The sequence below is a fragment of the Lolium rigidum genome, chromosome 7, assembly GCF_022539505.1.
Source record: "Lolium rigidum isolate FL_2022 chromosome 7, APGP_CSIRO_Lrig_0.1, whole genome shotgun sequence".
Lineage (NCBI taxonomy): Eukaryota > Viridiplantae > Streptophyta > Magnoliopsida > Poales > Poaceae > Lolium > Lolium rigidum.
In genome coordinates this window covers 173,748,858-173,761,127 of record NC_061514.1, presented here as the reverse complement: position 1 = coordinate 173,761,127, position 12,270 = coordinate 173,748,858, and the positions used below count along the sequence as shown (strand labels likewise).

The window sequence follows — 12,270 nt, the reverse complement described above, 5'->3', positions numbered from 1 at the left end:
GTATATAGCGATCGCGTGTTGGTCACCGGCTAGTTTTGCTTCAGCTGGAAACTGGAATCAGCGAGAGAGCTAGCGAGCTCCCCTAGCTATATATTGGATGGGCGGACGGCAAGCAAAGAGAAGAGAAGGAGAATCTTTGCTAAAGAAGATGAAACGAAATGATTGAAGCTTTCCAATGAGCTCTCTCCTACAGGCTACAGGTAGTATATCGATCGATCTCTGCCGTGTCCGTGCACACACAAGAAAGAAACTAGCTTTTCCAGCAAAAAGAAGAGGAAAAGCAAAGGCTTTTTCGATGGCTGCGAGCTTCACCAGGATGGAGGAATCCATGGGCGGGCAGCCAGTATATATACACGGCCGGCCATGGTGCTGAACCTCCTGTGTAGGATGCCGGTGTGCGCGGGGCGGTTTTGGGGGGCCATGACGTCGCCGCAACAGCGAGATGAGATGGAGACGAGGGCTGCCCACGTGAACGCCAGCATGCTGTGGGCCCGCAGGCGTAACCTGTTGTGGCCTCACACGTGGCCGCTTGTCCACCTGGGCCCGCCGGAGCGCCAGCTACCCGGTGCCACGTACGATACACGGTGGAGCTTTGCGTTCTTGTCCTCTCCGGCAGGACAAAAGAGCACTGACTACGCATGCATCATACAACTGTACTACCAATTCGACTCATTCTTATACGATTGAAGAATTCTTCTTCAGGTTCACTCCATACAATTTTCCAAACAAAAAAATATTACGCGAGTAAAGATTAATTAAGCCGACCGATACTGATCTCAATCTCTAGTCGATCTACTCTGCCTTAGGACTACCATGTGAAAACCAATGTGGACTGTGTATTCTCTTAAGTGTGCCACGATAGAGGTTTGGCAGATGCTAAGTTTGCTGCTGCGAGTAACATTAAGCATGCAAGCAAAACAAAAACAAAATCACTGATATATATAGGACTACACCTTGCAGAGCAAATGGGCATTAGCCAAAGGCATTTATCTATTTGGAATTGGTTTATGTCAACCTAAAGACTGCAATGACCGGTAAGTGATGGCTTTCACCATGCACCTATGAGTTTTTTTTCCAGAGAACAAGCATCTTCATCATGGGCAAACTAAATAGAGATTAATTTTCTATCGGTCGAGGGACAAATCCACTATTAATGCATAAAGGAGGAGTAAGCTCATGGAGGGGGCAAAGCTCTAATGGAGTGAGCAAAATTGTCTACGGCTAGCTATCGTAGCCAACGAAGGAGAAGTTGTTCGTCAGAGAAGGTCTTATGGAGCGAGGAAAATTGGCCGTAGTTGAACCCACATATTCGTAATACAAAGTCCATGAGCTGGCGGCGTAGGATGCATGGCACGCCCACATAAATCATTTTGTGTGGTTGACATGTGTGACTCTCAAAACATGTAAACCGTTAGAATTTGGCGAGTGCTTTAGTGGGCTATGTGGTGTTCCTTTCAAAAGAATAATTTTTCATGATGATGCAGGGAAGTTGTCTTTGTTTTGCGGGAGCATGTTATGATTGTTGTTTACTCCACTAATCATGGATACCCCAGTGATCTTAGTTAAGGCATGGATTCACTTTCAAAAGACAAGGAGATAAATAAACTCAATTTTGTGTGCGAGACACTCTGCGTATATAAACCATTTGGTCGTGGCAAATTTGGAGTGTTTTAGTGGACTGTGAGATGTTCCTTTCAAAAATATTTTTACATAATGATGTAGAGAAGTTGCCATTGTTTTACGAGCGTGTGTTCTCCTTTACTTTTTTTTTACTAATCATGGATACGCTAGTGATCTTAACTAATCATGGATTCACTTTGAAAAGACTACTAGGAGAGAAATAAACCCGAACAGGTGCATGCACATTCAACGGTTCACAAGATCGCAGGACCACCGGTCGTCATGAGTGAGCTCCTTTGTCCTAATTTGGTCCTAGCATAGCTAGCTAGCACTACGTACTACGTGTTCCTTTTGGCTTATGCCTCACTATCTTCCATTAGCAAATGAAATGGCAAACGACATGTCATGTGAACTATAAACCCCAGTTTATGCATGAGGTACACGAATTGTTTCTACTTCCTCCATCTCATGAAAGTTGTTTAAGATTTGTCTAAATTTAAATCTATCTAGACAGAAAAAATATATAGATACATTTAAATTTTGACAAATCTCAGACAACTTTGATAGGACAGCTCGGAACTAACATATCATTTTTACACGCATGATTTAGTAGTCCAACACGGCCATCACTAGCGAGTCTTTTAAAATAGGCCGGGCGGTCTACCTGAGATGCACCAAATCTAAAACGGTTTAAGACAAATCACAGTCCAATGGACGCCTCTGTGGAACAACCACCTCAAGATTGAAAACATCTCTATTTTTTTTGTTCACAAAGAATTTATTCTTTAATATGTAGCTTCATGTTATGTCTTGATTTGTATTATAAAGCACTTTTCAATGGGAGAAGAGATTTGATGCACATGAACACCAGTGTTCCTGCTTTTTAGAAAGATAAAATCACCAATTTGGTCTATGAAGTTGTCCCGGATGTGCTCTTTGGTCAAGAACTTGCAAATCGTGAATTATGGGTCAAAAAGTTGTCCCGCACGAGCGTCTTGGTCATTCCGTCACGGCCACCGTTAGTTTCTGATGTGGCCAATTATTTTTTACAAATTGCCCCCCTAAAAGTCAAACAAAGGACTACAAAATTAGGAAAAATGAAATTTTAGGGCCAATTTGCAAAAAAACAATTAATTGGCTACATCAACAAACTAACGGTCACCTTGATGGAGTGGCGAAAACACTTACGTGGGGCAACTTCGTGATCCAAAATTCATGATTTGCAAGTTTGTAATCAAATTAGGGGTTTTCTCTTTTAAACATTATATTTTTGTATTTCGAAAAATTAGAATATTAATTCCATGAATATATACACATGTTCTGAATAATCGTGCAAAATTTCGTTAGAGATTGCGTAGTATTTTAAGCTACAGAAAAAGCAAATTTATTGTTGTATATAGGGATAGCAAACTCATATTTTTGTCAGGAATTTGTCTTTTTCGTATAGCTCAAACTACAAAATATTTCCTCCCGAAGTTTATATCGTACCTTTAGAATGTGTATATGTATGCACACAATTAATATAAGTTTTTTGGAGAATCGTAAGTATTGTTTTTTTTAAACTAGGAGCACTCGTGCTCATGTACCAAAAGCACTTTCCGTTTTCAATGTCGGCTATTTTTTATTAGATAATTGTATATAGTTGGGAGAGGACAAATGGAGTTCAAGCTACATGTAGCTCTTCATTTTTAAAAATTGGAAACCATAATTTTAGGCTTCAAAAAATTCTCGATATAGCCAATAAAAAATCAATAAATGTGCAAATTCTCAATGTGAAATTCTTTGCATTGTAGGCTACACAAATATAAAAAAATGTGTGGATCTAAGTATAGTGAATAGTGCATATTTTTAAGACTATAAAATCTGTCAGATTTTATCATTTTTGTGTTGCCTACAATACAAAAAAAAACACATTAAGATTTTGCACATTTGTAGATTTCATCATTGACTACATCTATAATTTTGTTTTATGTTTTCTATAAAATTGTGATTTATAATTTTTTAAATACAAAGAGCTACATATAGCTGAGCCTCCATTTGCAGTTTCCCTATAATATAGTAGTTAGACTAATAACTGAACCAATTTAAAAGCATGTGGCCTTATATTTCGGGACATATAGATAGGATTACTATATTGTAGTTGAGAAAATGTGTTGAATCCCCAATGATACTAGTGCTTGTCTTAAAATCTTGGAGTGATGCTGAAGGCCTTTATGTCAAGGTCAAAAAATAAATAAAGGAACAATGCACAAACAGGCACCCAAAGGTGGAGGAACAACCGAACAAGATACAATTACCAATTTACACAGTCGAAATTCCCCTGAAATGTATACGAGATATATGAGGCAGAGGAGAGCATTGGCGATTAATGGAGACGTTTTTGGAACAGTGGTGATCGACTGGCCGAATGCCAGGTACAGGGTGGAGTGTATGTAGCTATCGAGACAAAAGTAAGCTTCAGCCCTATCCTCCAACATGTCTGGCCGTGGCAAGCTGTGTGGTCGCCTCCAATAATCAGTTGCCCATTCACATCAAGCACATATTTTAGAATTAGGCACAATAATGACCCGTCATTGTCTTGGAACACAACCATAGTATATATATTACTAAAACCAGTTTTGATATAAGTATTTGAGCATAATTGGCCAGTCCAATCAGTTTTCATGTGGGTGCACTAGTTCTTCAATCAGAACGTTTGTAGCTATGTAATTATATGTGTGTACGTACTTCTTATATAATATCTAAGTGTTGCTATGTGACATGCATATTTAGCACAAAAGAATTCTGAAAATTGGCAACCGCACACAACTCACAATACTATTAACCTACACACTCTCTTATTGTCTTCTGAAAACAGTTATCATTGGCCTGGCACATTCAAAGCAGCTTCCACAAGTAATGATGAAGCAATATTTCAATAGAGTTTGTGGTGCATATAGAAGATTCGAATGCAAAATAATCACAAGAGGCTGTGATTCCATAGGCCACCCTATCACATCATACACAATATGTCACGACATGACATTGAATTATTTATGTGAGTATTTTTATATTATTTTCCAGGGAATCAGTAGGTCATGTTGTTTTCGGCAATGCGCTCATGGACCCCCCGCCCAAAAAAGGCTATATAGACACCACATATTTATAAATACATGAAACGTTGATTTGTGTGAGATATTCATGCTAGAACTCATTAATGGGCAATTACGCATTTCGAGAAATAAGTTTAACTATAAATTTAGTTAACAAAATATGAAATATATGCCACAAAAATTATACCGTTGGATTCGTATTCAAAAAATGTTTCCGATAATATAATTTGTGTGATATATATCTTATATTTTGTTAATCAAATTAGTAGTTAAACTTGTTTCTCAAAGTACGTATTTGCCTATTAATCCGGTATGGAGGGAGTAGTGAGTTATTAAGTAATTTGTCCATGACATTTGTTAGTGCACTTAATTTTGTATTAGTAGCTTATGTTTTTTTGTGGGGAGTTAGTATCTTATGTTGTTGTATGGAATGCCCTCGTGGACCCCCAAAAAACCCTGCATTTTTTTATTTTTGTTTTGCGAGAAATCCACCGATCTATTAATAATCATCAACAGTAGTACAAATAACCAAAAAAGTAAAGAAAATTATAAATTGGTATTCGGACCACCTAGCGACGACTACAAACACTAGACAGCAGGCGCGCTGTCTCGCCCTCCATCGCCGGAGTCAGGCAAAGCTTGTCGTAGTAGAGCTTCTTGTAGTAGACATTTATATACACCATATATTTTATAAATATGTGAAACCTTGATTTGTTTGCGATATTCATCCTAGAACCAAAGTAGTCAGTTACTAAGTAAATAATTTGTGCACGACATCTGCTAGTGAGGTTAATTATATATAAGGGGTTGCCGAGTGTGATGTTTTTGCGGGGATGCTAAGCGTGGGATATAATTAAGTAAATATATGTCATGTCAAGGGCAACACTCGTAATATTTTGCTATTAAATAAGGACTAGTAAGCTACAATAACATTGAATTGGAGTTGATTTCAGTTTCCAAAGATTGAGCCGCATCGTGTGTCGGCAATCGAATATCTAGGACATACAGAAAGTCCGATTCACCATTTTGCCGCTGGTGGACCTAGCTAGTAATAATAATGTTAGAAAAAAAGGCTGAAGGTTTATATAGTAGAGATTCTATTCCCCAGGGTCAATGGAAAAAATGGTGGTGGTCACATCAGGAAGATGCAAGGCAGGGGAGCCGGATCTTCTTGTGGATCGCAGTATTTTACTACCATCTGGCCTAGGCAGACCACACGTACGCATGATTTAGCTTTACGACTTTTCTTTGTGTGTTTGATTCCTCCCTCTCTTTATCAATTTTATACAGATCCAGGGGATCTTATGGAAGAAGAACCTTCGGAATATGTAAATTTCAGGCCAAGATTCAGATGGCGACTTGTCCAGAAAAACATAAACGCTGTCATGTCGAATCATTTGAGGGCTGGACTTTTATCGAGTGGCAATAAGAAAAACAAGGTGTTGATAGAAAATCATGGTGCCACTAGAGGTGCGTTGTCCAATCAGTCTGCTGTGCGATGATTTATGTGGAGCTAGCTAGCTTTGGTTTTGGATGGGAGAAAAATGGGAAATCTAGACTGAAAAAACAGGATTGGAGAAGCTGGGAGCGTGGTGGGCCAGGAGGGTCGTTTGGCGTGCGTGCGTAGGGTGGGCCTGCGGAAGCAGACAGAGCAAGGGCAAAGGGCCAAGGAGATTCCAGTAGGCCTGGGCCCACGGCCAGCAGCTGCCAAAGGGCCGGGTGGGCCTCCCGGCCCTCCCCGACCCGCCAACACGTATGAATAGTAGTACTCGAGTACTAGCGCTAGAGGGTTGTTGCTTTCTCTGTCAGCAGAAAAGAAAAATTTGTTGCTGGTTCTTGCTTGGTCTGAGCTCAGCTGAGGGTCACTCGCTTGGATGGATGCTCATGAGATGTTGCATTCTTCGTGCTCATCCGCCTTAACCGCTGCTGCTGCTTCACCGTCGATCGGCTCGTCGCTGTCGGCAAAAAGTGAGGAAGAAATGGAGTTGAGCTCCATACTGTACTATCAACTGCGGCCAGCCACACATCGATCACCGGAAGTAAGTAAAAATCTCGAGGTTTGCTGCACAATAATGCAGGTCGAGATGGAAAGGGATCGAAGCAAAGCGCCGGCCGACCAGATCCGTGTCGATCTCTAGGCATCTAGCTAATGTTCAGTACTCGCATATGTGGGTGCCGGGCATCTCTGTTATTCAGTCCATCATATCTATACACAGCACATACCTAAGCTAATCAATAATTCAACATGTGGTTTTCTTAATTGGAAATTCATCATGTGATACATGCTAACATGCACGCCGCTAACACTGCAAATCAGCTAATCTGAAAAGATGGATCACCCAATTTGCTGTCAGATTTAGCAGCGCGTGTAGCATTATTGAAAGAAAAAATTGAACTAGGAAACGCAAGGCTTTTAACATCGCAATTCCCATGTTCAGACCGATATCCAATGTATGGGCTGGGTTTCCTCAAGTCACTTTCCTGAAGCCTGCTCGGCGACTGCAGGTCCTTTGCTAATTTGGCCCACGGGGACTTGCCAGCTTCATGTACAGGAATTTCATCTGTTTGTGCTTTCACTTTCTTCAAAACCATCATCATTAGACTACTTTAAACAAGATAGCATCAGATACTAGCTATCTATTCACCGATGCACCTACAGCCTACTACTGTTCAACAGCATTGCCAAATGCTGAAGCAACAAATGTGCTTGCTTTCTTTTTTAGATTACAAGAGATACAAAGGAAATCAGTTACAGCATCATGTTTATTTTGGGGATTCTGCCTTTGCCTCACATATCAGTTAGAGCATCTCCAACAAATAATGAAAAACAAATTTGATGCCCAGAAAACTGATTTTTAGGGTATGAAAGGACAAAAACAGTGATCCAATAGATGATGTATCTATATAGTGATGTAAAAAGGTACTCCGTACCCTAATTTTCTGCCTCTTGTGCTGCAAATTTGCAGCACCAAATGCATGGCCTGAAACAAATCGACCGTGTGGCACCAAGGCCAACTGACAACCTGGAAGCACTTATTTTTGTGTCAACTAGTCCATCAGTACATTTGCCGCAGTCCTGATGGACATTATATGGGAGCCTCAGTCCTTGCTTGCCAGGAATTTCTGAACCTGCAATTCTTGAATCAATTGCATGTCGTGAGGCATTAGCGTTGGCAAATGATCTTCAGGTTTCTAAATGTGTGATCGCTTCAGACTGCCTTGAAGTGATTACAGCTTTGAAGAAGAATTACCGCCCCAGTTTTAGTAGAGTACTGTTTTGAATGAAATAAGATCTCGTAGTAGTGAGTTTATGGTGGTTAGTTTTATTCATGAAAATAGTGTGTCTAATGGCCATTCCCATGATCTAGCTCGTAGCTCTTTGGATTTGTATCAGGGTCGTCGTTTGTGGCTGCTGAACCCACCTGATACACACATTGTATCAATGCTTATTGAGTAATAAAGAGAGCTACCTTTCCTGTTAAAAAATATTTTGGGAAAAAATAATGGAAGGTCTTTAACATCATGATTCACATTTTTTCTGTCTGGCATGCAATTTATGGGCTGGCCTCTGGGCTGCTCAAGTCACTTTCCTGAAGCCTACACCAGGCCCTTCACTAATTTCTTATTTGGCCCACAGAGACTTGTCAGCTTCATGTACAGAAGTGTCAACTGTTTTAAGTGCCCCATCTTGCTTTGCAATCATCATAAGACTACAAACATGGTACCATCAGATGCTATCTATTCACAGATGCATCTACAGATTATAACTGTATAAAAAATCATTGCCAAATGCTGGAGCAACAAATATACTTACACAATGTTTTCCTTTCGTCTGAAGACTACAGGATACGCAGAAAATTCAGTTACATCACAATGTTAACTCAGGCACTCTGCCTTTGCCTCACATATGAAGGACGAATAAGCCTCAGTTAGATAGAACTACGACCACAGTTAGCATATCTTCTGTATAAATAATGTATGTACACATGACCGGAGGAGACTGAAACGCACAAACCAGGATGAAGAATGTTTTGATACGTATATCTGTATACATCTACCATGTGCAGATACTAATCGAAATATTGTGCACGGTGAGGTTGCGAGTCACAACCATGTATATATATCTCGAGATTTTGAATGATCCGTATAGATAATCGATCTCAATTAGTAGTCATTTGCACGCCGCTAGCTGCACGGATTCTTCTGCTTGGCTGCAGAGCAGGCAATGGCTTGCTGTGATCGTCCATTCTAGCCTCCATAAGCTTCTCCTGAAGGCTTTGCTTTCGCTTGTCCGAGCCTCCTCCTCGCGCCAATCCTTTCGCTTCACGGATCCTCCCTGGTTTCACGGAGTAGGATGAACTGCACTGCTCCCCAACCGGCAATGTCGGGGTGATCACGGTGGACCTCTGTTCCGAAGACGGCGTCTGTGTCGTCGTCGTCGTCGTCGTCCCTACGGATGCAGATCCTGCTGTTTTCAGCTTCCTGCTTTCACTGATCGCTGACCTCCAGAGCCGCCTTATCAATGCCGTATTTTTGCCAGTAGCGCCGATCCTGCTCACGCCTGGAGGATCGGTGAGCCCGCTGCCGCCTCGGCTTCCACTGCCATTAGACAGAGCTGGCGCATTCTTGCCTGCTCGCGCCACCGAACGGTCGGTGCTGGTTCCAGCCGAAGAAGAAGAATCGCGTCGCCGGTCACGACCGGGAGTGCCCCAGCTGAGTGAGCCGTCGCCGTCGCCGTCGAGTTTCTCCAAGAAGATGTCTGTCGCCGGGCTGACGGAGTGAACGTTGGACGCAGCAGGGCTCGCCGGGCTGCCACCATTGGCGGCGCCGTGGTTCTCATCTTTCCGGCAAAAGTGCTGGAACACTCGATCCACGTCCTCCGGGGCATGAGAATTCTGATGGTTCAGCTCCTTGACGCCGCGGAGCCGGACGGAGCTCGCCGCCTCGCTGATCATCCGCGCCTCCCGCAGCGCAGCGGAGCCGCTGCTGGCGTCGGCGCTCTTGCCGTCTCTCCGCAGGAACGACTCCATCTCGGCCTGCAGCCTGTTGAGCTGGGAGTACTTCTGCTCGAGCGCCACCTTGGCGTCGGAGAGCTTCATCTGGACCCGCTCCTCGCGCCACACCTCCGCCATCTGCAGCATCCGCCGCTCCTCCTCCATCTCCTCCCGCATGCCCAGGCACTCGCGCCGGAGCAGCTCCACCTCCGCCTGGTCCTCCTCCACCTCCTTGGTCAGCTCCTCGCACGCGTCCTCCATCATCTCCCGCGCCTTCCGCTCCATCTCGTAGCTCTGCGACGCCTGCTTCGCCGACGCCTTCGCCTCCGCCACCTCCTTCATCAGCTTCCCGTTTGCCGCCTCCAGCTGCCGCCGGTGGTTCCTCTCCGCCTTGGCGTCCTCCTTCAGCGCCGCGATCGCGTCCCGCGCCCTGCTCTTCCACGACGCCTTCTCCTCCGCCAGCTTCTTCAGGAACCGTTCCACCTTCTTCCTCATCACGCGCTTCTCGTCCTCCAGATCGGCGATCTGAGCACGGGCCTTCTCGAGCTCGGCCTCCAGCGCCACCACCGCCGTCGACGTCGCGTGGGCGTGAACCGGCGTTGCACGGGCGTGATGGTAGACATGTGAGCCCAAGGTGTTGTGCAGACATACGTGCTGGTCCCATTTCGTTGCCTTCTCCATGGAGCAACCATATGGCATTTCCACCGCGCAGGCATCGATCTAATCAATGAACGCTAGCTCGTGTTAGATGACGATCAGTTCATGGGTTTATATGCCACACAAGAAACACACAGTTATACACTACTTACTACCTTGTCTAAGATGCTGTGATATCTGCATTGGGTACCGACACCGAAACCGCACCGAGTTTTACTAATGCTGCCAAGCTTCGCTTTCCGTCGATGCCGAGGGCTATGCTGACAATGAAGAAGATTGAAGCAATTGTTAGTAACATACATGTCCAATCAGAGTCATATATAGCGGTTATATCTCCTCAACTGATCTCTGATGCAAAAATTCAATCAAGAGTTGGACACTAGTGTGGGTTTTGGAAAACAAATGTGGATCAAGAGTTGAACACTAGTGCGGGTTTCCGAAAACAAATGTGGAAAATTATCGGTAGGTTCACCCGGTCTTTGGATTCCCTTGATAATCAATACCCCTCGTTAAATTTATAACACTTGTATTATCATGGCAGTGTCTCACTGAAGATATGTGGTTTTCTGACTTCTGAGTGGTTCTACACCTGAATTATATGATGCTCTCTTTGGGGCAGTAATTAATTGAGGAGTAACAATGGCAAAAATCCAGGTGAAAATGGTGATCATTAACAATGATGGAAAACTATCAGTTGGGTTCACCCGGTCTTTGGCTTTCCTTGATAATCAATCAATATTCCCAGTTAAATTTACAACACTTGTATCATGGCAATGTCGCACTGAAGACGTACTAGACATGTGTTGTTCCGACTTCTGAGTGGTTGTGCACCTGAATTATAGTGTATGAAGCTCTCTTTTGGGGCAGTAATTAATGGAGGAGTAACAATGGCAAAAATGCTGGTGAAAATTGTGATCTAACAAGCAATCATGCTAATTAACTGAAACAGTTTGAACCTGATCAAACGGAACACATCACACAACTGGTGAACAAAAAGGAAGAGGAAGCGGATTTTGGCCCTGACTTCGCAGAGAAATGCCTATCTAGTATAATCAAAGTCAGGGAGAAAACTCAACAGAGAATACATAATCAAACCAGATGGCGCCATTTGTAAGAAAGGATCAGAGGTCAAAACTCAAAAGTGTATAAAACCAGGTTTGACCATTCTGGGGATCAGAGGTCAAAAGTGCCACCCGATTTTGACCATTGTGCAAGGAAGGATCAAGAACACTCAACCATGACATGATCCAAACATAAAATAAAATTACAGTATCGTACTACGGTCAAACCCAGACTCCTCATATTTCTTCCTATCCCCGAGATCAAGAACGGAAAGAATCAATCTTGAAGGAAGAAGAACAACCCCAAATGGGTCAGCCGATCAGAGGAGCACGGCAGCGCAACGATCCGATCAGAGGGAAGGAGGCAGCGACTGCGCTTACCGGAGCATGGTGTCGCCGCCGAGCGTCTGCGCTGGCCGCCTGCCGCTCGGCGTGGCGCAGCCTCCAGAGGCCGGCGGCGAGCGCCCTTGCGGTGGCCGTGGGCGTGGCGGCGACGATCCCGGCGGCTGCATTGCCGCGACACCTCCGTGGAGCGTCCGCGCACGGGCTCCGACGACGATGTGTGGCGCAGGAGGGGGTCATGGGATCATGGAGGTGGGGAGATTGGAAGGTGGCAGGGAGTTATTGGTCGCCGTTTTTGGGTGGCGATTTCTTTCCGCATCTGCATGCACATGCCATGTGTGACGAGACGGAAACCATCACAGGAACGAAGAGAGAGACAGACAATACAGTGCTTTTTTTTTCTTTCCTTCTAATTTCCTTTAATTAGGTAGATCTAGGAGAGATGCCATGGTGATGTCGTGATGAGTGCATGTGCTTTGCCATTTCAAATACCCCATTTTCCAC

At 43.8% G+C, this 12,270-nt stretch overlaps 1 protein-coding gene across 1 annotated transcript; it reads right to left on the bottom strand.

Annotated features, from left to right (window-relative positions):
* Nucleotides 1–8,527: 8,527 nt before the first annotated feature.
* On the bottom strand, nt 8,528–12,006 carry LOC124672300. The gene is made up of 2 exons (XM_047208551.1): nt 11,806–12,006; nt 8,528–10,426 (listed from the first exon to the last, which is right to left on the bottom strand). The coding sequence occupies exons 1-2, from the start codon at nt 12,004–12,006 to the stop codon at nt 8,873–8,875; spliced, it is 1,755 nt and encodes a 584-aa protein (XP_047064507.1). The 3' UTR covers nt 8,528–8,872.
* Nucleotides 12,007–12,270: the final 264 nt, after the last annotated feature.

Bases quoted from the DNA above. Each gene is read 5' to 3' on its own strand.
- LOC124672300 (XM_047208551.1), bottom strand. From the start codon at position 12,006: ATGACCCCCTCCTGCGCCACACATCGTCGTCGGAGCCCGTGCGCGGAC. The intron at 10,427-11,805 runs GTAAGCGCAGTC...TTCATTGATTAG, and splicing joins GGCGGCGACACCATGCTCCG to ATCGATGCCTGCGCGGTGGA.